General features: G+C 38.6%; 1 protein-coding gene across 1 annotated transcript in view; it reads right to left on the bottom strand.

The window, feature by feature from the left end:
- The window catches only part of LOC121888741 (complement C3-like), a 35429-nt gene extending 15057 nt beyond the window's left edge, over positions 1–20372 (bottom strand). The window contains exons 1-29 of the mRNA XM_042400264.1: positions 20244–20372; positions 19556–19748; positions 19193–19355; positions 18515–18609; positions 18036–18124; positions 16929–17011; positions 16745–16841; positions 11831–11933; positions 11402–11522; positions 11006–11121; positions 10440–10604; positions 9615–9714; positions 9410–9504; positions 9094–9285; positions 8787–8936; positions 8375–8504; positions 7466–7534; positions 7005–7202; positions 6761–6878; positions 6554–6642; positions 6251–6390; positions 5129–5341; positions 4765–4816; positions 4552–4641; positions 4166–4372; positions 3691–3769; positions 3393–3552; positions 3133–3228; positions 833–983 (exon numbers count right to left, since the gene is read on the bottom strand). Coding sequence (XP_042256198.1) covers positions 833–983; positions 3133–3228; positions 3393–3552; positions 3691–3769; positions 4166–4372; positions 4552–4641; positions 4765–4816; positions 5129–5341; positions 6251–6390; positions 6554–6642; positions 6761–6878; positions 7005–7202; positions 7466–7534; positions 8375–8504; positions 8787–8936; positions 9094–9285; positions 9410–9504; positions 9615–9714; positions 10440–10604; positions 11006–11121; positions 11402–11522; positions 11831–11933; positions 16745–16841; positions 16929–17011; positions 18036–18124; positions 18515–18609; positions 19193–19355; positions 19556–19748; positions 20244–20320 — 3631 coding nt within the window. The 5' untranslated portion in view covers positions 20321–20372. The remainder of the gene's footprint in view (positions 1–832; positions 984–3132; positions 3229–3392; positions 3553–3690; positions 3770–4165; positions 4373–4551; positions 4642–4764; positions 4817–5128; positions 5342–6250; positions 6391–6553; positions 6643–6760; positions 6879–7004; positions 7203–7465; positions 7535–8374; positions 8505–8786; positions 8937–9093; positions 9286–9409; positions 9505–9614; positions 9715–10439; positions 10605–11005; positions 11122–11401; positions 11523–11830; positions 11934–16744; positions 16842–16928; positions 17012–18035; positions 18125–18514; positions 18610–19192; positions 19356–19555; positions 19749–20243) is intronic.
- Positions 20373–26403: the final 6031 nt, after the last annotated feature.

Raw genomic sequence — 26403 nt, 5'->3', positions numbered from 1 at the left:
GAGGCGTGAGGGCCTGTTCATCGCTGCTTGCAGCTTCAATTATTATTATTTTTACTTCACTACAATTCTTTGCCTCTAATAGTTACTGGTTGCCTTTAGAATAAGATTTTACATAAATAATATATTTTAATATTTTAACTGTTTGCATTGTCTGCTCTTTTCTGTTTAAAATTTGTTAAGCATTTTGTATGAAAGGTGCCATGTAAATAAAGTATATTACTAATATTGTTATTATAAAGAAACATATGATTTTATGATGACACTTATATAATATGACGCAGGACTATTACTATTAATCTATGACAAGATAAACTACAACATTAAAATGTTTTTACATGTATTTGTTAGTGATAAAAACAGACAATGTAATATGGGATACTATTAAAATATAACACTCTAAAAGAAGCCAGTCTGCATTATGGATACTTTTACTTTTGATAGTTGGAGTGTATTTAGCGGATAATACTTCTGTACTTTTACTTAAATAACATTTTTAACTCAGGACTATTACATGTAATGGAGTATTTTTAGACAACAGTATTTCTAGGATCTGAATACTTCTTCCACCACTGCTTTTGAATGTCTTGAACAATGTTGAAAAATAACATTTGTTCTGGTGGACAATCCATGTAAATGAGATACTGTTTCTTAATTAGCTCAGATATATTGTTGGTATTTCTCTACTGCAGTTTTTATTGTCTAATGTATTCACTGATACTGATATTCCTGTGTCTGTGATAAAGTAAAATCATCAGATTATTTTGGCCATGTCAATGTCCATCTATAGATGCTGTTTCTGAATATGATTAACAATATTGTTGTGTGACGACACCTGGAGATACAAAGGAGTAGAGGATCTGCCGGTTCAGTTTGCCCTCATTGGCCAGGGCATATGATGTCATGGCAACAGCATATGGGTTGGTGAGGCTAGGCAGACGCTTTTCCAGGTAGGCAACAGCTTTGTCTATACTGTCTAGTAGACTCTGGACAGTAGGAGACGATGAAGGAGGGAGGAAGAAGATAATGGGAGAACAGGCAGACAGTAAAAATGAACACAAAAGGCTTTAAAATGGGGGAGAAGACAGCAACTCATTCATTTTCAATATCCACTCTGTATGTTAGAGCAGTATTTGAACCTGAGACAAGTCTGGATTGTTCCCTCTCTTACCATCTTCTTTGCTTTCTGAGCCATACTGAGCCTAGTTACTGAGTTACTGAGTTGGTTACTGTTGGGGTGTGGGGTAGTGATGTTATGCATAAACACAAGAGAAAAAGAATGAGGAGTGTGTGTTTATCTGCTCTATTGTAAGTTGCAATTGTTTGCATGTCTGTCTACAGTACTATCTACAGTGGCAACAGATACTTACTTTTATGGCCAAAGAGCACATAATTAACTAATTCAAACCTGGAAACATGATGTTAGGCTAACGCTAGTCACATTCCAGCAACCCCAGAATATTTTACACAACAAACACAAGTTATTCCGTATCCACAAAGGAATTTCTCTAGTCCTGTTAAAAGTGAAACACTGTTACACAGTTATGTTGCAACAAAATAAGTCTGATTTTACTATTTTTTAAAAGTGCCTTCAGACAGCAAGTAGTTGTTGCTGCCGCCTCCTTTGATTTCAGTGTAAAAGTGATGGCTGCTATGCCGCCAAGGCTGGAGCGACAAGGAGAGGAAGGGCAGCTGCCGCTCTTTTGAATGTGCACAGGTCTTTGGTAACTTTGGTGACACTTAAGATTACAGCCCACAACGTACAGCTTAATTACTCCGTAGTTACAGTGTAATCTTTTTTACTAATGGTGTACCAGTACACTGCATACCAATACATATACATAGGTACAGGGGAACAAGATGTGACGCTATGGAATAAGGGGGCAACAATTTACGTACTTATAAAGAACTTAAACTGTAGTTACTTTTTAACTGCTGGGTACCTATTCTATTAGAGTACCTATTCTTCTACAGAGTTAGAGTTCATTATGGTTCAGCTTTTCCAACTTGCTGCCATGGCTTGCCATGTGACCATAGCAACCACAGAAACCACAGTTAGGGAAGAGCATTAGGAAACAATACAGGAGTTGATTTTACTGGCATCAGAGTTTCCTGAATGGTACACTTATACACTTGGTTGATATTAGCAGCCTGTGGTGTAGCCTACAGGTTGGAAGGATCGGAGGCAGCTGGGAGCCATTGTGGCTGCATTCTGCCCTGCCGACTCAAAACACAGAATATCAATGTTGTTTGTTTGAAAGCAACTTTATGAAACTTGGAGTAACTAGCTCTACAGCAAACGTAAGATTATTTATCTACTTTGCCTCAGCTGATAAATTTGCTAGCTTGCAAAACTGATGGTCACTGGCTAGAAATGCTTTTGCCTGCTTTTATCTACTTCTGTCTCATATTTAAAACTTTCTGCAAATTTTCAATCTGTCACTGTTACCATTAAGTACATTATCCACCTGTTGTACATTTTCAATTTGTGCATAAAGAACCCTGAAATTTTGAAAAAGAGTTTTTACATTTGGCTGAGGTGGAAAAGATGGTATATTGATAAAATCAAAATGCAACAAAGTACAATAGAAACCTGAAGCATGTGACTTAAATGTCATTTAAGCTTCTGCTTCATTGAAGAAACAACAAATACCATGTAGACAGATGAGGAGACTATACCGTTCCCCAGATTAATACATGAGACAAATATAAATGCCATATTTCCATCACATTTCCACATGGTTTTCCATTGTTTGAGGTTTGACTAGTGTTCTTTCAGTTATGTCAGCTTGTTGCACCCTCATCTTCTGCAATGGTATCATAGCACCAAACTGGAGAATTAGCACCAGTAACTTTGTATCTTGATGTGCCCGATTCCTAACATTTGAAGTCAACAGTAGTTGATGAAAACATGCATTAAGGCATGCATTCTCATTTTCTTTAGCCAATTTTCTGGAAACATGATTAAAATTTGTGCTACACTGAGTATTGTAAACCACATATGTGCCATGCAAGAATGGAAAGCTTGACAGGCTTAGCAACAGTAACTAGGGGAGCAGGGATTAGCGGTCAATTGCTTAATGGTGGTTTGGTGACTGCAGAAAGTCACCGTTTGTTTGCAGGTGAGGTACTCACATTCACTGTGGAAGCACATAGTGTGCGTGACTCCTGCATAGCAATGAGGCAGAAGGCCGTCATGGAGGCATCTGAATCTGTGCCACTCACATCACCCTACACACACAGACACACAGTTATCAGAACCATCATCAATATCAACAGCATAAACATCTCTTTGTTCATATACTGTAAGATCATGGTGATGTGATTGTTTTTGTCTCAGTAGCTATTTTTTAGCATCAATTAAAGACTGATGTAACTGAAATCATTGCACGCACAGTCATCTTTGCATCATACACTCGTCCAACTTCTCTAAACAGGCCATCAGGTTGTTGTGCGTTGAGAATTAGAAACTTGACAGCGTCACAGACATCATTTCTTTTCACTGCCACCAGACTGCTGGCCATGGCAAAAACCTTGGCAACATATGCTGTCAGCCTTAGAGAGGAGAGGGTGTAAAAGTTTAGTTAAATTTATTTTCACATGAAATACACCCATCCTCACAAAGTTGGAATCTCAGTTAAGGAGGATGAGAAAACATTTACATATGTGATTATGAATGTTTTGATGCCTCACCAAGTGCTACTTCTCCTAAAGTAGACCCAAACAGCAAAAGAACCATCCGTCTTACGGTAATAAAGCTCGTTCTGGTAGCCTGGACACAAACAAAACCCACAACCTTTTCACTGACTTCCATTCAATTAATCTTATCCAATGTATGACAATTTGAGAAGTCTTGTTAAAGTGTGATCCCCGTTTAGAGTGTATATGGTCATTTTTTTTCTTCAATTATAGCATCTTTCAAATAATTTTGATGGCATTGTTGTTTTTGTAAAAAAGTAAGACAATCCTAGTGAAAACTGCTGTAGTCTATGTGTTGCATTCATTCAATCCATATTCTGAATGTTCCTGGCCAGGATCTGTGGGGCAGGAGCAGCGTGCATTGCTGTCTACCACTGTCTTTTTTGATATCACTTCTGCCAAAGTCAGAAATTTAAAAATCTGACACATAGGGGTTTTTGTGCTAATTGTTGTATCTATGTGTGCCTACCGGTTTTGATGTGTTGCAAAGCTTCGTTCCGTTTCTGAAAGCCCACAGTTTCCCACTGATGGGTTTTGTCCAAATATGTGGTTGCAATGACAGGCAGGGTCATGCGGGCCATGTTCTGCTCTCCACAGCCTGAGGGCTGGACAATCAGACTACCCATTGACATCCCACTAATGGCGCTCTCCACCAGATGACTTACTTGCTCTCTCCCTGCATGCACACACACACACACACAGAAACCATAACATTATAGATTAACTGGAAGAAACAACCAAACAAACATGTAAAGGTCCCACACAACCAGTGAAGTCATTGCCAATGAGAAGCAACAACAGTAACAGTTTACACCAGTGCAGTTTTTTGTTTGCCCATACAACATTATATCTCACCTGTCACAGAGATCTGTGTGCTAGAAGGTGTGTCTGGAACCAAATCCTTCTTAGGAATTGTACTGTTCATAATTTCTTCTTGTTTACCACCTAAAGCGACGCACCATGGTTAAGTTGGAGGATTAATTACCATGTGAAGAAAACATGATATTACTAAATTACTTTGTTGCTCCTATACTGCAGCAATTTAATGGGTTAACTCATCACACAAACCTTTAGGGTCCAGAGTTATGCTTTTTTTAGATTTAACCAGTACACCTTCAGTCTGGAGAAACAACAAGACAAACATCAGAGAAAATATTTTTGAGTAAACTTTATAGGCTGGTGTGTAGGAAAATACAATCTGGCTTCCTTGTTCAATTATTGTTCTATCTTTCTTAGTCTGTTTTTCTTATTTTCAATTGCATTTAAAAAGACTGATATACAGAAAACAAGTCTTCTAAACATGCATCAAAGTTAAGCCCCAAAAGATGAGTGTTTCCCTTTAATGACAATAAGTAACATGACTTTGATTTCAATCAAGTGGCTAAATAGGGCAACTGTACAAACTGATTGTAACTGGTTGAAAGCCTCTTACCACCACCCGCAGTGGTTTCATGATTCCATCACTGAGATGTGAGTATTTAACAGCTGCTTTGACTTCAATTGGGTATTCTCCTGCCTTCATGGGAATAACGATAAAGGGTACAGATCGTGTTGTTTTGGGCCAAACTTCAACCTCCTGACGATACTTTCCACGCTTAGAGGCTGAACTGCACACATGCTCTGCTTCAATCAGATCCACACGCACCTTGAAAACAAGACAAAGATGGAGAAAGAAACTGAGGTATGTGCAGTTGATTGAAGATGAGGATCCCCTCCCTGAGTAGAAGATTCTGAAATACTGTATGTTGATTCTTCTGAGCATCTACACATAATTTCTTATCACTTTCAACAATTTCTGCCATTGTGTTTCATTATCTATAGAATAACAACAACATTATTTCTGTTTTAAAGGACCAGTGTGTAGGATTTAGTCATCTAGTGGTGAGGTTGCAGATTGCAACCAACTGAATCCCCCCTCCAAGCATGTAGGAGAACTTATGGTGGCCACAAAATTTGTGCAAAACACCCTCTCTAGAGCCAGTGTTTGGTTTGTCCGTTCCGGGCTACTGCGGAAGGAGACCCACTCCCTATGTAGCTATAAAGGGTTCATTCTAAGGTAACAAAAACACAACGATCCTTATTTTCAGGTGATTATACACTGATTAAAACATACTTATGAATATTATATTCTGTTTGTGCCAAATTCATGCTGCTAGATGCCACTAAATTCTGCACACTGTACCTTTAAATAGGGATTTGCTCATATGTTAAAAATAATAATGATCAGTATCAGTTTAAGTCAGTTAATGATTCCGTCCCCATTTGAAGAAAATGTCATTTTTTAAACAGTTTCCTAAAAGATCAATTTGATCTTAAGAATGGAAAGGCACACAGTAAATATTGCAGTGAGACATCACAACTATCAAAGACTGGAGAAAGGATTGCTTCTTGCTTTACTTTCATTTATTATTTCTCTTTTTGCCACATAATTTATATCAGTCCAATATTTATTATTGTTTTTGCTCTTTTGTTTGCAAACTCTCCAGAAAAATATCATGGTCTCATCGGCTTGCTGAATGTCCTGAAACACCGGAGCAGAGTAACATAGACTTACTCTGAGACGGTCTCGGCTGTAGTTGTGGAGAATTGCCTTAACTTCTATCTGCTCTCCACGGACAGCAGAGTAAGGCAGCCTGAGATCAATGAAGAAATCCCTCCGGACAATTACCTCTAACGGATCGCCAACACAGATTCCTTAAAGATGGGAGGGATTAAAAGAAACACAACAAAACAGGGGATGACAGAAGAAGAAAGTAAGTGTGAGGGATGGAGAGACAGTACAATAGTGGGCTTTTGGCTTTAAGGTTGAAGAGGCACAATTAAAGCACAAGACAGATTTTAGTCACTGAATCCTCACCGTGAGTTCTTGACAGACTAATGCCAGTGAATTCCCAGGTTGTGATTGAGTCTTTCAAAGGGATACTTCTCTCATAGACTGTTGTGCCGCTGAAACATAGAAAAGTGTAATCAGGTTGACAGGTAAAAGGTCATTTTAAATTCAAGTGGTGTCATGAAATTAGTTATCAGTATATTTGTATGTGTTTATAGATGTCAGTTGACTCACCAATTAGGTGTTTGTAGAGGGCAAGCAGGCAGCTTGATTTCTATCCACAGCCAACTTTCAGGGAAATTGGTGCGTGTAACAATCTCAATGCTGTCCACGTAACTGTCATCTTCCTCACCTGATGAATAGATTTAAAACGGTTGTTATTTCCACTGGGAGACACTGATTGTTTTCTAACTTTCTCTATAACCATGGAAAGTAACCACCCAGGGCTTTTCTCCCATCCCTCGTCCCTGTCTCTTACTGCGAGCCAATATGAGGCTGTCATGCTTCATCTCAGCTCGCTGTCTTTCCAGCTCCTTGCAGCAGTGTATGAAGGCCTCGACGCAGGCTGTACCGTCAGTGATGTACTCGCTGCGCACCTCACAGGTGTATGAGAGGGGGGTGTCCCTCATGCCATCCAAACAACAGTCACGTTGCAGGCCTTCTTTATATAGCTTCACTGGAAAGACGGAGGAGAAGCAGAGGTGAGAAGGTATAGAGAGCAAGAAGAGGGGTGACGTACAACTGGACAGTTATTTAAAATGTAAATACATTTGAAAGTAGGGAAAATATAAATATAAATTGTGTTTCTATCTTTCCATTGATAGACAGAATTGCAAAGACAAATATTGTTTATAACTACAAACATTTTGGAGAGTCCAAGCAGTGTGGCACACGGGACTGGATATGTGCTTATTGGGTAGTTTCAGCTGTGGTTCTTACCTAAGCTGGTTGTGACATCCGTTATAGCAGTGGCTCGTCTCCTCCTGCTGGGGGCCGGACATTTCAATTCTGGAAATGCAACACAAACTAAATCTTTAAAGGATCCCAAGAAGGTTAAATGTAGACTTGAGTTCTGCATGGTGTCTGTGACGTGATGCTATTAAAATCAGAGTGAGGTCATTTAGCTGGTTAGACAAAGGGACAGGTGTGGGTGTGAGAACAATGAATCTACAATTGCATATATCATTTGTTGGACTGTTATATAATAAAACATAATATAAATGCTTTATGAGCAAATACTGGTAAAGCAAATTTTTTGACACCCCTAACAAAACAGAGGACCATGATCAGTGGCTGACTGTTGAAGTCAACATGGAAATATCCCAAAAACTGCGGTTCACCAGAATTACATAAAACATATTTTATCACTTACCCTAGTGGTATTTGGCAGGTAGTTTTGGAGCTTAAGATATCTGTTGCCTATTGTTTTGCAAATGTTGTTAGTTGTGCTGAGAGCATTAAAAAATGATATTTTAAAAAAAAAACTTACTTCAGAGTCCCTGAAACCATCTATCTTGGCTGACCTCCAGATATCTTCTTGATTTCAACAATAAAGTGAAATCAATCAGATACAACAAAAGGGAAATATAATGTAATTTGGGTGAACCAACCATGTAAAGAGCAACTTAACACCACCTGAAAATCATGTCTTTGCTGACCTCTAGTGGTTTAACTTCTTCTCTTGCTGCAGTGATGCACAGGTATACTCAATGACCCAGTGACATCACTGTTGGGTGTGGCTAAAGGTGCGCATTTCTGACCACACCCAAGCTGGGTTTGGTTGGGAATGGATGAATGAGATAAGTAGGAGGAGGGAAAACAATGAGACTACATATTAAGTAGTATCACCTTGTCTGTAGGGGGTCCCAGAAGCGGAGCTGGACTCAAATAACAGCCCAGCATCGTAGAACACACTCATGCTGTCCTTCCCTCCACCTGGTGTGCAGCCTGTGTCGTACTTCTCTACTTGGTCCCACACCTGTGCAACAAAATACAAACACACAAGGGTTAAATTAAACGGACATATCAGTAAACTCACATGACAAATTGCATGCCAAAAATCTGCTGCATAACAATGTCATCCTACTGGATATTATTTGAAAGCACAGACTAACACACTTGTACACTTTGTATCTATTTTTTATCTGTACTTTAGAAATACTGAAAAGGGAACATGTGTACAAGTTATTTATGTCTTAAACCTAGATTTTGCGATGAATCCCATTTATGTTGGAAAATACAGATAGAATAAAGAAATTGCCTTTTTCTGGGTGAGGCGGTGCTTGTTGTTTAGGACGTAGACGCCTTTGTCAACTGCCACCAGTCCCACTATGGCCCCTGGGTCTCCTGTGACCTTCAGACCAAACGTCCTGCGAGGCTCAAAGAAGGTTGAATCTGATTCCAGCTTTAGCTAGATGTGAAGAGAAGGACAATGAAGGAAACATGCAGATTTGTATTTGTTAGAGCGGTTACATAAAAATATATCCTAGAACTTAAATCAGCTTGACTGTGGGTGGATTTTTTTGTCCACTTCATTAGTTTAACTACTTCAGTGTTGTGTGCCTCACCGAGCCCATGCAGGTGTCCTTGACATCCACCCAAACAGAGTCTGATACCACTTCATTGTCATCTGTATGGTAGAAGGCTATGATGCGGACCGATGGCAGCATCTCTTTCATGATGGGAAATGACAGGGCAATCATTGTTTGTCTTTTTGACTTTTGACGGCCATGTTTCACCAGCTGACCTCTGCTCAGGATCTGAGGGCACAGATTTGAACATCAGCACTCAGCCAACATGTGTGTAAATATTGGCACAAGACACAAACACTCAAGCGTGTGCACAAATACACACACACACGCACAGGTATAAAACATTTCTCACCAGGTATGTGATGTCCGTATCTTGAGTGAGCTGCCTGTTGAGGTTGAGGGTGATTTTCAAGTTGTCCCCTAATTCCATCTCAGCTGTATCCACCCCTACAAAAATTACATTTTAGACACGGAAGAGATCTTGGCACTTCGGCAGCACTGCCACTGCCATCCACATCTTCTTTTAAAACCCCATGTTGTTTCAGGATGTTTCATACCTATGTGGATGTAGTTATTGTTTTTGGTAGTATATGGGAGAGCTACCATGGTGGCTGATGCTTGCCTTCCAGGTGAAATATGAGGATCGTTGGTCTTTATCTGCAATCAAACACACACATAAGTAAGTATACACACACAGTTAAATAAATATATGCACATGAAAAGTCTCAGGTCTATCCTATCCAATATTGTCCTTGACTAGTGTACCTCAGCCTAGAAAAAGTAAAATCAATTAAAGAAATAACAAAAAGATTTGTACCCTTAGATAAACATCAGTTGACGGAACAGAAAATCCAAATTCAAAGTTTTTGAGCTTGCAAACGATACGGCTTTGTCCTATTTGAGGGCTGTTTTAAATCTTGCCATTTAATTGTGTTAAATAAAAACTGTTTCTTTTTCTCACTTGAGTTAAGGCACTTTAAACTGACATCCAGCATCAACTGAAACTACAACTCAACGAGTATTAAGAACACCACTAACTTCACAAATAAACCTGTGCCTGGCTTTTTGTCTGTCATCTCCCCAATGAGTTTTGCCACCACGGGGCAGAAAAACATCAACATACACAGCCTCCACATGCTGTATTACTGGCTTATAAATTTACAATGATGATGATAATGATGATAATAGTGGTCAACTTTCATGTCCAGCAGAAACAGAACCACATTTGCCTTCATTTGGAGTTACGTTTCTGGCCACCTGATGAATGTGAACCTAATATTTGTTCTCCTTTTAGCTTAAAAGTTGTGGGTTTAAGCTTCCATTTGCCAAACCTGGCTGTAATGCAAAAGGGTAAAGACTTTCAAAACATTTTGGAGACTTACTGTGATCTTCAGATTCTCATCCCCTTCCGCTGTACTGACAGAAAGCTTAGCCATGCCATTGGTTGCAGTGAGGCCTTCGGATGCAGTGACGCCGTGCACCTGGCCTTGGTCGACCATCACAGCAATACCTCGTGCTGGAGTCTCATCAGGATTCAGAACTTCAACCTGCCATCCAAGACACAAACAGCTGAACAATCAGAAAAGATCTAACTATGTTATTAAAAGATATATTATTAATGGTAACCTGATGCTATTAGATTACTTTGGCTGCAAACTGCACAAGCTGGGCACTAAGTATCATGACTTAATATCTAGTGACCCTGTGTGTTTATGTGTGAATTTCTACTGTGTAATGATCTGCTTTGTATCATAATGATCCATGACAGACTGAAGTATTGCGCCAATCAGTTGTATGGATATTAAGGAAGCATTAAACAGCATGCGGCTTGTGAAAAAAAAAAGAAAGAAAAAATGACCTATGGCATGAAAGTTGGGTTCAAACTGTGACTGTATTTCAGTAGTGAAATGTTTTCTGGAAAGGGTTTATTTAAAGTAGAATTATTTACCATAACATCAAAGGGCATTCCTGGTTTGAAATATTTGGGTGTTTTCTTGAAGTGGATGGTGTAAGGTGATGTGACAATCTGGATGCCTCTCAACTCTGCCTCCACCATTTCACCACCTGTGAGATGATGCAGAAACACAAACACATGCACACAAAAAGTATTTTTACACATTTTTGCTTCATTCATGATTAATCGATACAGAAACAATGTAAATCCATTCAATTTCTGACATACTTATCCTGATATGGTATTTTTTTTTTCTTTCTTTCTCTTTCTTGTGTTGGAAATTTTAGACGTTACTGATGGTTAATTTGAACCCTGTTGTGCTGCTAAATCATATGATTCCCACATGATCAAACGTACTGAACAGGCAGAAACACAGTCTCTCTTTCTCACCGCTCTCTGTCAGCACGCTGACAGCTACATATATGGACTTCCCCACCAGCTCATTGATGTCTGGGAAGGTCTGTGTGATGTGCTCTTTCTTCAATGTGACCTTTCCAACACCACTCTTGATCTAATGTGACATAATACAGAAATGCATCTTGAAATACAGTCAGTGGACAGTTGATAGGAATTTTGTTGGGTGCATAGATTCTTATGTTAATCTGGCTTAATTCTGAACTTGAATACCTCTCTCTGAATATAACAATTATAACTGACATATGGACAACAGTAAAATCCCAGACATTTCATGTTCTGCAGTCTTGCAGATTTTGTAGCACTGGTAAAGGCCAGATTTGAGTTTATATGCTTGTGCATATGAGAAATTAGACACAAAGAAATTGACAGACAGATATGGCAAAAATGTTAGTATGCACTCACCGGCACTCTCTGAAGAGAGCTGGGAAAGCTGTTCTTTTGACCCTCCTGCACAACCCCAAACACCACGTAGGCTGTCCCATCCACCTTTTCACCAAACAGATACCTAAAACCACAAGAGAAGGACACATTTTAAGCCCACAATCAAACAAAACAGGAGAGAGGTAGAATAGGAACTATTACAAAAAGAATAGTCAAAACACCTTTTACTTTCTCCTCCAATCCAATCTACCAATCAAACGCAATCTCCAAATGAAGGATATATGAGGATTCCGGAGGAGTGGCTGCACTGGGAGTGAGCTCCTTATCCTTGAACCCAAAAAAGTGGAACATTTTGCAAAATAATCTTCAGAAAAGACTCTCATCATCAACATCATCTTTGGATATATTTTTCAAATCAAAACAACTATCTAGCTGTCAACTGCTATCTGCTACCTGCTGTTACCAATATTCCAAAGGAGATACAGCACAAAAGAAGCTAACAGAAGAGTTATTTTTTGAAAACAAGAGGAAAACTCAAAGGATCCTTGCTGGTAATGTAATCCATGCATGCTGGAGCCTCTCTATGCACCCTGGACTCAAGAAGTGATGACATATGACTGGGGGTCACTCAGGATAGATAGATGGTCAACTCACCCCCCTGCTGACTCTGCTACCAGGCCAGTCCAGGTTTTCAAATGTTGACATCAGATTAAACATCAAGGAAGACCATTTGTACATCAATCTCAACATCGAAGGAAACGACCCTGGCCACATGGATCTTCTGGGGTTCCTAACCGCCTGATGGCGGCCTTTTCTCCCCGCTGAAGTCGAGAGGAGGTTCCGGGTGCACCGGGCTGGTACTGAGGGGCTTAAGAGGAGCTTCTACCCTTGGCCACCGGGATCCTGGATGGGATTGCTACGTAGGACTGTTCCCCAAGGCCATTAATCGTACCACAGAGCATGCCTGTCAAAAACTGCGTCAAGTTCAAAGCAGTGTTTCATCAGCAAAAACACCTGGGCTGTGTTTCATGGAGTGCTTTTTGGACTACTGTTGGTACTCATTGCTGTATTGCCTGTACGTGTCTGTCTGGCAAGAGCAATCAACACTGATGGAAAACAGCTGGGACACCGAGTGATTGAGCTTGGGACAAATGCTGGCTCATGGCCAGTTGATGCTCCTACAGTGAGTTTTCATCATAACGTACTGAGATATTTTACAATCTATTCTTTTGTCCTGCGGCACGGACGAGCCAAAGTACCAGAGCAAATCACCGATCCAGTGGACCGGTCATCTGCCACCCCTTTTTGGAGAATAGCAGGTCTCCTCTTCATGCTGCTCCTGCTGTCCGGACCAGTGACACTTGGAGCGCTGCAGAACTTTGATGCTGATTTGTGCCTGAGTGTGTCTGGGACTCCTCTGGTGCTGGTGATGAGTGAGCATCAACTTTCTTCTTCTTCTCTCTTAACAGACTAAACTTTGTTAACACAAGGCATGATGTCTCAATGAATAACTTTTCACTACTGGGCTGTGGAGAGGTCCAGTGTCTCTCTCACAAAACCTGCTGCTGATGAAGCCCTGCAGTGAGAAGGCAGAGGTTATTCAAAACCTTCTAAACTGTCAATCATGGAAAAGTCTAATGGGACCCGAAACTGAAACCGAGAGGGCCATTAGGTGGAGATTTTAACATCAGAAGCATTACTGCAAAGAGCAATCAGCTAACTCATCTTTTGTTGGACTCAAATCTGGACTTTCTCTGTCTAACTGAAACGTGGTTGAAATAAAGAACTCCTGCGAGTGTGTTCACGGTGCACAGATACCGATGTTTCAAAAGAGACAGACCTGATGGAAGAGGAGTTGGGGTGCTTTTTATGTGAGAGACAACATCAAATGTGAACGTGTGGTTTACAATGTGGGTAACATGTTAGAATATGTTGGGATAAAAATAATGTTATCCCAACAAATTTTAACATTATAGGTGTCTATAGGCCCCCATCTGCAGATGACACTTTATATGATCAACTTACAGAAGTCTTGAAACAGTGCAATCTCAACAAAGAAATTTTACTTATGGGTGATTTTAATGTGAACTGGGAGGATAAATCTAAGAGGAAAAAACTAAAAATGAGAAATTCCAACTAGAACAACTAGTAAAAGGCCCAACTAGGATTGCAAAATGCTCCAGTACACAAATTGATCTGATATTTACTAACAAACTAGAAAGAATAACTAAAAGTTATAATTTAATCATGGCTTATCAGATCATAACCTAACCTTATGTGCAAGAAAACTAAAATTAGGGGTGCAACGGATCACAAATCGATCGTATCACAGATTTGAGTCACTGATCAGATCATTTGGGGGGAAGGGAGGGTCTGAGGGGGGGGGGTAAATAAAACTTTGCTTTCATTCTGTAAAGCACTTACAGCATGGAACTTTTGTTCACAACATTCAGGATGTCCAACATTTAACGTCAAATTTCATCAAAACTTGATGATAACTTACAAACATGAACACACGTCTTGTCCTGCAGCTCAGCTTGTTGAACAAGCCACCAAACAAACATTCATCGGGGAAAAGTGCACCACCAATCAACTATGTTCTGTTACACCAGCACTAAAAATAGATTTAGGACCACGGCAACTAAGACAATGATCCTTCCATGCATACCCAGAGCTAAGTGAGAAGAATTTATCAATGAAATCAATAGCTTGAACTGGGATGATGTACCGTCCTCTGATGATCTGGACTATGGCTGTGACACTTTTACTCACAGAATCAACACTGTGAGGGAAAGATTTAATATGAGGATACAGATAAAAACTAAAAATAAATACTATTTGCCGTGGTTTAATGAAAATTTGTGGAAACTAATGAAATCTAGAGATGCTGCACTAAGGAAGGCAATTAAAACTAGAAGAGACACTGACATGCTGATTTATGAAGGTTTAAGGAACAAAGTTATCCAAGAGCTAAGAGAAGCTAAATCTCGTTTTTATCTCAATATTTTGAATGAGGCAAAAGACAACAGTACATCAATCTGGAAAAACATTGATAATCTCACAAGGAGAGACACAAAATTTTTAGATTTTAAACTCAAAGTACAGGAAAAGTTAATTGAAGACCATCTTATTGTTGCTTCTGTCCTCTCTGTTCTTGAATTTGTATATGAGTTAGGGAAAAAAATGTACGAAAAGGAAACTGGATATTGCTCCTATAGATGCTACAGGCCAAGTTTTCGAGCTGGTAGAGTCTAATGAGTTACAAGTTAACAAAATCATCAGCTCCTTAAAAAGCTCCAAAAGTAGAGATGCTTTCCAATTTGACACAATGTTTGTTAAATCACACAAAGATATTTTAATTCCCCCTATTGCTTATTTAATTAACTTGTCTTTTAAACACAGCTTCTTTCCTGATGACTGGAAATATGCCAGTGTCACACCTATTTTTAAATCTCTGACACTGCCTTGAAGCCAGTAACTATAGACCAATAAGTATACTACCAGTACTCTCAAAGGTTGTTGAGAAAGTTGTCATTAAACAACTGACAACATTTCTTAATACAAGCAATTTTGGTCCACATTGCATGCAATTTGGCTTTAGAGCAAATCATTCCACCAAAACTTTGCACAAACCTTGCACTTAATTGGGCAAATTAAATCAAGACATAGAAGGAGTAGGTGGTGCGTAAAGCATTTGACACAGTCAATCATGACGTTTTAATATCGAAACTCTCTAAATTTAACTTCTCATCTAGAGCACTGACACGGATGTCTTCATATTTATCTAATACGATACAATGTGTTAAAGTTTAGAACGCACTGTCCAGTAACATGAAGTGCACAATGGGTGTTCCAAAAAGGTCCGTGTTAGGTCCCTTATTATTTAGCCTATATATTAATGATCTCCCTCAGCAGTGTCCTGATGTAGAACTACAAATGTGTGCAGATGACACCATTGTGTACACACATGCAAAAGCAGCTGCATTGGCTGCTGCTAAGCTAACATTTGCATTGGAAAGTCTAAATGAGTCTAAATGTAAACAAGACAAAAGGTATGTTTTGCTCTAAAACCATGGTACAACCTCCTAACGCTGATATTCTCATCAAAGGTGAAAAGATTGACATAGTTACTGATTTTAAATATCTTTATGCAGCTATGATTCTTTCCCATATGTCTTATTGCGTCACATGTTGGGGGCAAGCTGGAGAAACAACCATAAAACCTCTTGAGTCCTTATACAAACAAACTCTAAAAACTCTGGACAAAAAGCCAGTGCATTTCCATCACTGTAGGTTACTGAGCTTTGAGAATTTTAGATTATTCTCAAATTTGTGCCTAGTATTCAAAATTTTAAATGGTTTGGCCCCTCCTCCACTATGTGACTTTCTGTACACTTGCTCAGTAAATTCTGTGAGATCCTCCAGAATATCCTCTATACAAGATTGTACCAAACCATTTCGTCACACTGCATTTGGACAGTCAGCTTTCTCTGTGAAAGCCACAACTCAGTGGAATGCCCTACCTGACGATCTAGTGAGCTGCAGTTCAATCAGTGCATTCAGAACCAGGTTAAAGAATCTGCTGAAGGCTGCTCAGCTCTGTGGCCACTGAGTCTAGATTTGATCTCATGGTCTTCTCAAATAATCTTGCTTTTGGTTTGACATGCTTGCATTATTGATTTCTGGTTGATATTGTGGGTGTATGTGATGTGCTATTGTGTATAGCTTTGTATTTTGTATAATGTGTTCTGCGTGTTTTCTGCTTTGTACTGTTTGTTGTTGTGCTGTTGTATGTTTTGATTGTGGGGGACTACAGATGTAAATTAGCTTTGAGTTAACTCTGGTGCAGTGCATCATTTATGTTAAAAACTGTACACTGTCCCGATAAATAAATACAATACAATACAAATCCACAAAACAAAAACTTGCACCTACGTAGCTTTAATGTCGACAGTGAAGGATTCGCTGTCCACATAGAAGAAGGGGTCAAAGGATTCTGGAACCGTCAGTTTAACCTCAAAACTGGGCAGCACTGAAAAATTGAAAACATTTTATTGGATGTGTAATCGGGTAAGTTGTATAGGTTTTTAAATGACAGTCCAAGTAAAGAAGGACTCACCGTATTCTTTGACTTCAAACTCTGTAGAGAAGCTCTGTTGTGGATTGCTGTGGAACCTGGTAACCACTTTCCACAGTCCAGGACTACACACACACACACACACACACACACACACACACACACACACACAAGGACACAAGGACAAATACTTCAATAATCAAGCAACAGACTAAAATTTTCATAACATTAGAGTCCAGACTTCAGACTCAAGTTATTTATGAGCTGGTGCAACACACTTTTAGTGTCCTCCATTCACGTTGGCTGACAAACTACACAATAGTTAGAAAGGTACCTTCATTTTACCCCTGTTTAGACTGATTATCTAATATGATTAACTGTACTATGATTCATTTAAAATTAATATTCAGATTGAAATTTGCTGGATATGATAAATTACCATACAATTAAAAGGAATAGTTTTGGGAAACAAACATAATTGCCTTCTGATGGAGAGTTAGGCTACATGAGAAGATTGATACTTTACCACTCTCATATCTGTACACTAAATATAAAGTTAAAGCCAGCAGCTGGTTAGCTTTGCTTAAAAGACTGGAAACGATAAGTGTTGGTTGACAGAAATTATGTATTTTGTCGCTCAATGCTTTCCTTTCATGTCATACACCTAGAGAATTTTGTTATGTCATGGACACCGTCATATTTTGTTGCAAAATGTTATTGGGTAGTGGTGCTAACGTCGCCATGGAGATTGTAGTTTTCACTGAACTTCATTATTGATATTTTGGTTTGTAACTTAAGATAACTTGTAACGTCCTTGTTTAATTAGTTCTGGTCGGGATGATATACCAAGCTGGCTGGAGGACAGTGTCTGGTTACTTTGGAGACAACTGAAACCTTTCGCCAAAGCATAAATTGAAAACGTCACACAGCGTTTTAATTCATAGCGACTATTAAATTTCTGTTGAGTGACACTTATCCAAAGTGTCAAGCAACCTAACATAAATCAGCCTTTAACGCAAGCCAGGTTAGCTGTTTCACCCTGTTTCCAGTCCGAATTATTACATGTTAAAAATGTTAAATTCCCCACTAACACCAAACAACCACAACAGAATGTACAGTAATGCAATTAAAGTAAAATAAAATACACACCTGACAATTTCACCCAGTTTGTAATGTCCAGAGTGGATGCCTGATTTCAGAGAGAATGAATCAAGTGATATAATGATGCCTTCAGGGGTCTAAAAATATGCAAAATTGAACAATCATTAAAAATGAGCCTTGTCAGTTTACACATTTATTGAAATCATTCTATATTTTCAACAAGTCCTTTGTTTACTGTCCATAAGCCTGATCAGTCTTTAGACACTGTCTTAAACATTTCTTAATTTTTTTTTTTGTCTACCTCTCAGGGAGAGGCTGCAACACAACCACTAGAGGGAGACATTTATTTTTATGGGTGGGACGTGTGTCAGAAGAGATGAAACAAAGGAATACAAAGGTCATTCAGGTGTTTAAGAAGCATACAGAGACAAAGTGGAAAGTAAAATGATCTCACCTACAGTTGAACAGTGACAGCTCATTACAATATTTCATTGAATTCTGTGCTAATCAAAGATAAAATACATTACCACAAACTCAATATCAATAGGGGGAGCAGATTGGTTTTTGCCATCTCTCTCTACTGGCTCCATATTGGGCGTCACTGCAAACATCCTGTAATGAACTGAGAGACAGAGAAGAGGTCATGGTGTATCTATTTTGAGTTTTCACTTTATTATTCCACTTATGTGAAAAGAAGAGTTCATTTTATTGTAGTTTATCATGCAGTCACTCTTGAAAAATGAGAGATGTGCTAGTCAAACTGTGATGCTCTCAGAGATGATGAGGATTTTTAGGAATCGAGTATGAGGGAGAGTATTTGCTTTCTGGCAGGTGTTTGTATTCTCTATTTATTAAATATTTTTCATGTGTTTTTTTTCTTTTTTCATTGTTTGTTAATGTGTATTTATCTCTTGCTTTAAAAACCTCCTTAAAAATGATAGTTCATCTTTAAAAGTCTATCCTTGAATTTTGATATCGATATTGTACATTATCAACACCAGTAAAGAATAAATGCTTTCAAAATGTCCTTTATGAACACTAAAGAAGTAGTTCATAATGCTAATTGTTCAATTTTGCAGCAGCTTAATACATTTTACCTTCTGACATAGATTGGGTGATATATTTTCTAGGGAGATACCTTAGCACACCAACAGATATTTTCACAAGGGTAGACGTTGTATTTCTCAGCAGTGAAGCGAACTCACCTGTGCTGTCAGGGGTGTAGAGGGTCTTGTCGGTCTGGATGAAGATGGAGCCAGACTGGAAGGAGACTAAGACGATTTTCTCCAGCAGACGGTCAGGGAACTGAGCTCGCAGGTTCACATACTGCTTCATGTTAGGATCCTTACTGAAGGTCTCAACAGGGATCTGAAACCAGAGACATAAACATTATGTGAGCAGCAGAATCGATATGTCATGAGCATTTATAAATGCTAAATCTATTGTTTGTGGTCTTGATAGAAAAAAATATTTCTACAAATTAGGTGACGAATGCAGGCCAAATACAAAAAGTCAAGTATTGTGTAAGAGTAACATACAGTATACAGTACATTCAGTATTTATTTTACCGTAATTTGTCCGAATCTCTGGAAGCCGTTTGTTTCATTTAGGGTCACAGATGTGTTTGTCAGTTTGCTTTTGGTTGGAAAGGTCATCACTGTGATTTCGACCTCGATGTCACCTCCGGTGCAATCTTGACACTCCACAAAGATGTTTTCTGCTGTTCCTACCCGCAACAAGTTGGGGGCAGCCATCACTTGTCTGCAGAGCAGTGAGGAGAGAGAGAGAGACAGTATCACTGCACTGAATCACACTGCTGCTCAGGATGCACTGACTTACTGACAAACATGGTCTTTTTAATTGTAAGGCACTATAACCCCCACACACATGCTAATGATAATGAGGTTTGTCACTATTTAAACACAAGATTTACTGCTGTAACCCTTAGCCACATGTTAATGCCTTAGTGTGGACATTTTCTTACAATATTTATTTCATTTAAAGGACTTTTACAGACCTAAAGAGGTATAAATGTCCAGTTCACAATGTTTTCACATTTTTCCTTTCTTATTTCTGTCTTATGACCCCTCAGGTTTAATTTGGAACCTGATTTGTTGTTGTGCTCCTTACAGTTTCACCACAACAATTTGAATATCAGGGAGCTGAGTAAACAAACTGCATATTTTGTATTTTTATGTATTTCCTGTGTTAATTAAACCCTGGAAGAGTGTATGAAGGTAAGCTAGGTCTACTTACAATGGAGCTCCATTAGCCAGAGAAGACAGGGAGGCAAAGGCCAGAGAGGCCAGCAGCCACAGTGGAGTTCTACACATCCTCCTACCTGATCCTGATCTGCTGTCAATGAAGACTCTAGCTGCAGCACTCTTCTTTAATCCTCCCACAACTCTTCCTGTCCTCACTACTGTCTCATCCGTCCCCTTCTCAAAGGTGTAAACACAAACACACACATGATTTCCCAGCAAAAGTTGAGAAACGGTTCAGTTCTGATAAACATTGAAGGGTAAACAGAAAAAATCAATGAGGGTTTACATGCTTGACTAACTTCTAAACACTCTTGAGTAAACAGCAGAATTAAATAAAAACAGCAATTTCACATTTCTGATGTACATTTTCTAATATGATTCCCTTGTTTTTTTCTTGCTTGTAAAATGTAGTCACCTATGCTTATTCTCAATCTGCTGAATAAGTATATTTCCACATAAACATATTGAACATGCACAAACACACAGATAACTGTTGAGGTAAAAGTCTATCTGGCAGGGTTTTTTGAGTTTCAGCACCAAGGAATTATCTCCAATGACAATCTGATTCAAAAAATGATGATCAATCATTTTAATGTTTATTTCTCTCTTGAATTATATGATAATATATTTTTAAATAATTTAGATAATACTATCACTCAGTGGACTTAATGATTTGCATGTTGTATATACAAATATGTCAACTATCAGAGATTTTGCCTGTTTATACAAAGGCATCTACCCCTTTAATTTGGTTGGTTGTATAAAGTCAATGAGGGCAATGTGGTAAATTAATGAGCGGGACTGCTTCATGTAAATTCTGGGTTTTTCTTTCATGTTGACTTGACAGGTATTTAATTTGCTGGATTTGCCAAAAACAGATATATCTCTCAGGTATTTTATCCATGAATTTCATATATTACAACTCTTTCATCTCTATTGATTGCAACAAAACATATTTTGTCAGAAAATTGGACTTGGGACATTTTTTTTTTTATTAACATGTCTTTTTTGAAGAACACATATGAACACAAGTGGTACATAGGAGCAAAAAGTGCCAACTAGACCCCTCCATCCACTATATATATATCAACCCATATTAATTCTTTAAATGTAATTCTCTCCACAGTATATAATGTAAATTGTAAACTAGGTCAATCCATTCATTCTGGTTTGGATTTATGGATCTTATGTCCTTAAGCCATTTTCTGGTCAAAGCATTTTTGCATGCCACTAACAGCACTCTCAACAAGTGTTTATTTGCACAGGAAAACTCCTCTAGATCACCATGATACATTATTTTAAAATCAAAATTAACTTTCATCTTAAAAACTGCCTCCAGAACGTTGTGAACAGTTCCAGAAAATGTGAGGGTGACTTGCCACAGCGCCTCTGCAGGAACTCCAGCAGACAGTCAGATTAGTGTAGTTAGTATTTTAAGCTGGAGTACAGAAGACTCAAATCGAATTGTCATTAACATGGCTTATCTTAAAGGATTTGTTTGATATTTGGGAAATACGAGATTCCAATTTCTTGCAGAGAGTAAGATGAGAAGATCAATAACAGCGTTATGCCTGTACCCTAAATATTGCAGCCACAAGACAGTTAGCTTAGCTTAGCATAAAGACTGGGTAACCTAGCTCTGTCTGCCAACATTACAGTGATGTCAAGACTCCAGGAAGTGACTGTGCACGGCCAAGAAACATATACACATTCAACCCCCCATAAAACCATGTGGGGTTTTTGCATTTTGGTTTTTGTTGGGATCAAACAAACCAGATGTAACATTTATCAGTGAACTTCAGAGGTTCTAATAGACAGATCTGGTTACCTCTGGACAGAACCAGCTGTTTTCCCATTTCCTGTCTTTATATTAAGCTAAGTGAAGTGGTATTGATCTTTTCATTTGAATCTCAACAAGAAAGAGCTCACAGTATTGTTGTAAACATTACTATACATTTGTCATTGTTTTTTAATTCAGTATTTAACTTTTACTCCAGTTCATTGTTCCTTAAGAAATCATATAGAGTGCCTATTTTGTGGACTATCCATAAGAAAATGAAAGTGTCAAAGTTCAGGACAGTCATCTTGGCTTATGCATTTTGTTTTGCACTTTAAAGGGGTGATTTCCAGTTAAATGGACTGTATTCGATCTCTGATATCTTACACATTTGCTTAAACTATTACATCTAACAGTACATTAATACTCTTTCTATCACCGACATGAAGAATCTACTAAAAAAAGAGACTCTTCTGTGTAACTCACAGATAAAAATGGACATTAAGTCTCTGCTCTTTACTCTTTGTTGTGACTTTCTTTTTCACTTCTGAAGACTTGATTCAGCATAGAGCGGTCATAGTATGTCTTTGTCTGATAAGTAATCATAAAAGTAGGCCAGGCCAGAAAGCAGGCTGTCCTCAGCTGACACACAGCACAAGGCCTTTTCTCTCTAATAATTAAACCTAGGCCACCGTGATCTCAGAGTGATTGATGATTTGTGTTTGTCAAGGCAAACAGCAGCAATCCACATACTCTCTGTAGTGAGCTCTGTGGCTTAGTGTTAATACAATAAAGTCACAAAAACAGAACATATATATAACAGAAAATAAAATATCTGAATTGTGTTTGTGTGTGTCTGTGTGTGTGTCTGTGTGGTCCAGGTATTCCTCACGTTGTACACATGTGTAAACACAACACACACATAATTTCCCAGCAACAGTTGATAAACTGTTCAGTTCTGATAAACACTGAAGGGTAAACAGAAAAAATCAATGAGGGTTTACATGCTTGACTAACTTCTAAACACTCGAGTAAACAGTTCTTTGCAGAATTAAATAAAAACAGCAATTTCACATTTCTGATGTACATTTTCTAATATGATTCCCTTGTTTTTTTCTTGCTTGTAAAATGTAGTCACCTATGGTTATTCTCAACCTGCTGAATAAGTATATTTCCACATAAAAATATTGAACATGCACAAACACACAGACAACTGTTGAGGTAAAAGTCTATCTGGCAGGGTTTTTTGAGTTGCAGCACCAAGGAATTTTCTCCAATGACAATCTGATTCAAAAAATTATGATCAATCATTTTAATGTTTATTTCTTTCTTGAATTATATGATAATATATTTTTAAATAATTTAGATCATACTATCACTCAGTGGACTTAATGATTTGCATGTTGTATATACAAATATGTCAACCATCAGAGATTTTGCCTGTTTATACAAAGGCATCTACCCCTTTAATTTGTTTGGTTGTATAAAGCCAATGAGGGCAATGTGGTAAATTAATGAGCGGGACTGCTTCATGTAAATTCTGGGTTTTTCTTTCATGTTGACTTGTCAGGTATTTAATTTGCTGGATTTGCCAAAAACAGACATATCTCTCAGGTATTTCATCCATGAATTTTATATATTACAACTCTTTCATCTCTACTGATTGCAACAAAACATATTTTGTCAGAAAATTGGACTTGAGACATTTTTTTTATTAACATGTCTTTTTTGAAGAACACATATGAACACAAGTGGTACATAGGAGCAAAAAGTGCCCACTAGACCCCTCCATCCACTATATATATATCAACCCATATTAATTCTTTAAATGTAATTCTCTCCACAGTATATAATGTAAATTGTAAACTAGGTCAATCCATTCATTCTGGTTTGGATTTATGGATCTTATGTATTGTTATTGTCTTATGTATGCATTTTTGCATGCCACTAACAGCACTCTCAACAAGTGTTTATTTGCACAGGAAAACTCCTCTAGATCACCATGATACATTATTTTAAAATCAAAATTAACTTTCATCTTAAAAACTGCCTCCAGAACGTTGTGAACAGTTCAAGAAAATGTGAAGGTGACTTGCCACAGTGCCTCTGCAGGACCTCCAGCAGACAGTCTGATTAGTGTAGTTAGTATTTTAAGCTGGAGTACAGAAGACTCAAATCAAATTTTCATTAATATGGCTTATCTTAAAGGATTTGTTTGATATTTGGGAAATACGAGATTCGACTTTCTTGCAGAGAGTAAGATGAGAAGATCAATAACAGTGTTATGCCTGTACCCTAAATATTGCAGCCACAAGACAGTTAGCTTAGCTTAGCATAAAGACTGGGTAACCTAGCTCTGTCTGCCAACATTACAGTGATGTCAAGACTCCAGGAAGTGACTGTGCACGGCCAAGAAACATATACACATTCAACCCCCCATAAAACCATGTGGGGTTTTTGAATTTTGGTTTTTGTTGGGATCAAACAAACCAGATGTGACATTTATCAGTGAGCTTCAGAGGTTCTAATAGACAGATCTGGTTACCTCTGGACAGAACCAGCTGTTTTCCCATTTCCTGTCTTTATGTTAAGCTAAGTGAAGTGGTATTGATCTTTTCATCTGAATCTCAACAAGAAAGAGCTCACAGTATTGTTGTAAACATTACTATACATTTGTCATTGTTTTTTAATTCAGTATTTAACTTTTACTCCAGTTCATTGTTCCTCAAAAAATCATATAGAGTGCCTATTTTGTGGACTATCCATAAGAAAATGAAAGTGGCAAAGTTCAGGACAGTCATCTGGCTTATGCATTTTGTTTTGCACTTTAAAGGGGTGATTTCCAGTTAAATGGACTGTATTCGATCTCTGATATCTTACACATTTGCTTTAAACTATTACATCTAACAGTACATTAATACTCTTTCTATCACTGACATGAAGAATCTACTAAAAAAAGAGACTCCTCTGTTTAACCCACAGATAAAAATGGACATTAAGTCTCTGCTCTTTACTCTTTGTTGTGACTTTCTTTTTCACTTCTGATAATACTTGAGTCAGCATAGAGTGGTCATAGTATGTCTTTGTCTGATAAGTGTTGGGACTACATGTGGACCACAGTTTACCACATGTTTCAAGACTCCAAGAAACCTGAGCCCTGGGGGTTCGCACCCAAAGTGTGAAGCTCCACCCATGGATCCAGGTTATCAAAACTAGAGATTCCTCTCTTATCTTTCTCTTTTCTCCACGAGCTGCAGCAAGAGCAGCTCCTTGCTCTCTTTCTCCTTCAGCTGCAGGAGCAGCTGCTTGGTCTTTCACACCTTCAGCAGCTGCCGGAGCAGCATTCTGCTCTCTTGTGTGGCCTGCTCACAGCAGACACACACAGTTTTCTTTACGGCAGAAGACGCAAGAGCCTGCCTAAGACTCAGAAACTAAGTTTCCTTGTGCCAGCAGCTAACACACAAGTCTGCTGGCCAGTTTAACAAGTACAGGAGCCGCGAAATGGAGTTAGCTTGCCGCTAACTCTACACCAAGGAGTGACCTGGGCCCCCTGCACGACTGGAGTGCTGTCTCCCCAGCAATACCTGCATCTTTCAGCTTCAGAGCCAAAGCCTCCTCAGCCTGACTCACCCACGGATTCACTGGCTACAAAGCAGGACACCACAAAGCATCTCTACCTTCATGGACAGGTAACAACTGGGCATAGCCTAGCAACACAGTGAAGCATAGTACGGCTAAGCAAGAATGTTTAACTTAAACAATGTACTGTACATGTATTGATTTGGTTGAGGTTATACATTGAACTGTTGTTGTGATGTCCTTGTTGCCTATAGTCAGGTTACTGCATAGCCACACCGCTAGGTTAATGTTAGCATGCTTAACACATGTTACAGCCAGTAACTAGGCCTTGCATGCAACTAACCTCATTTTAACCTGGCACCTTTAGCCTACACCAATTGGCCTTGAATAGAGAACCACACAGTTAAGAGGTTAAAACCTAGTTTGGCGAACTTTGGTTCAGGCAGCACATGTGGTTCAAGACACCACATGGTCTGGCCTTTTATCTCTGTAGTTCCCTTTATCAGCCAAATTGTCGGCATGCCATGTGCTCAGTCACCAGGTAACTGCAGCCATCTTGCTATTGTCTTCCCTAAACACACACACACACACACTCACACTTGTATATAGGTACACTTAGCTAGATTAGTATTGTGTGTTGCTTTTACCCTTTTGTTAAATAAATGCTTTTGGATATACCTGTTGTCTGTTTTAATGTTGCACAAGAATGAGTTTTGCCAACCCCTGCTCTGTAAAGAACTCCAAATTCTTCAACCTGAACTAGCTATTGATATGGTGATTTTGTTTATAGTTATTT

This window comes from Thunnus maccoyii, chromosome 2, assembly GCF_910596095.1.
Source record: "Thunnus maccoyii chromosome 2, fThuMac1.1, whole genome shotgun sequence".
Taxonomy (NCBI): domain Eukaryota; kingdom Metazoa; phylum Chordata; class Actinopteri; order Scombriformes; family Scombridae; genus Thunnus; species Thunnus maccoyii.
Note: the sequence above shows the minus strand (reverse complement) of the source record. Positions and strands in the feature narration are given on the sequence as shown.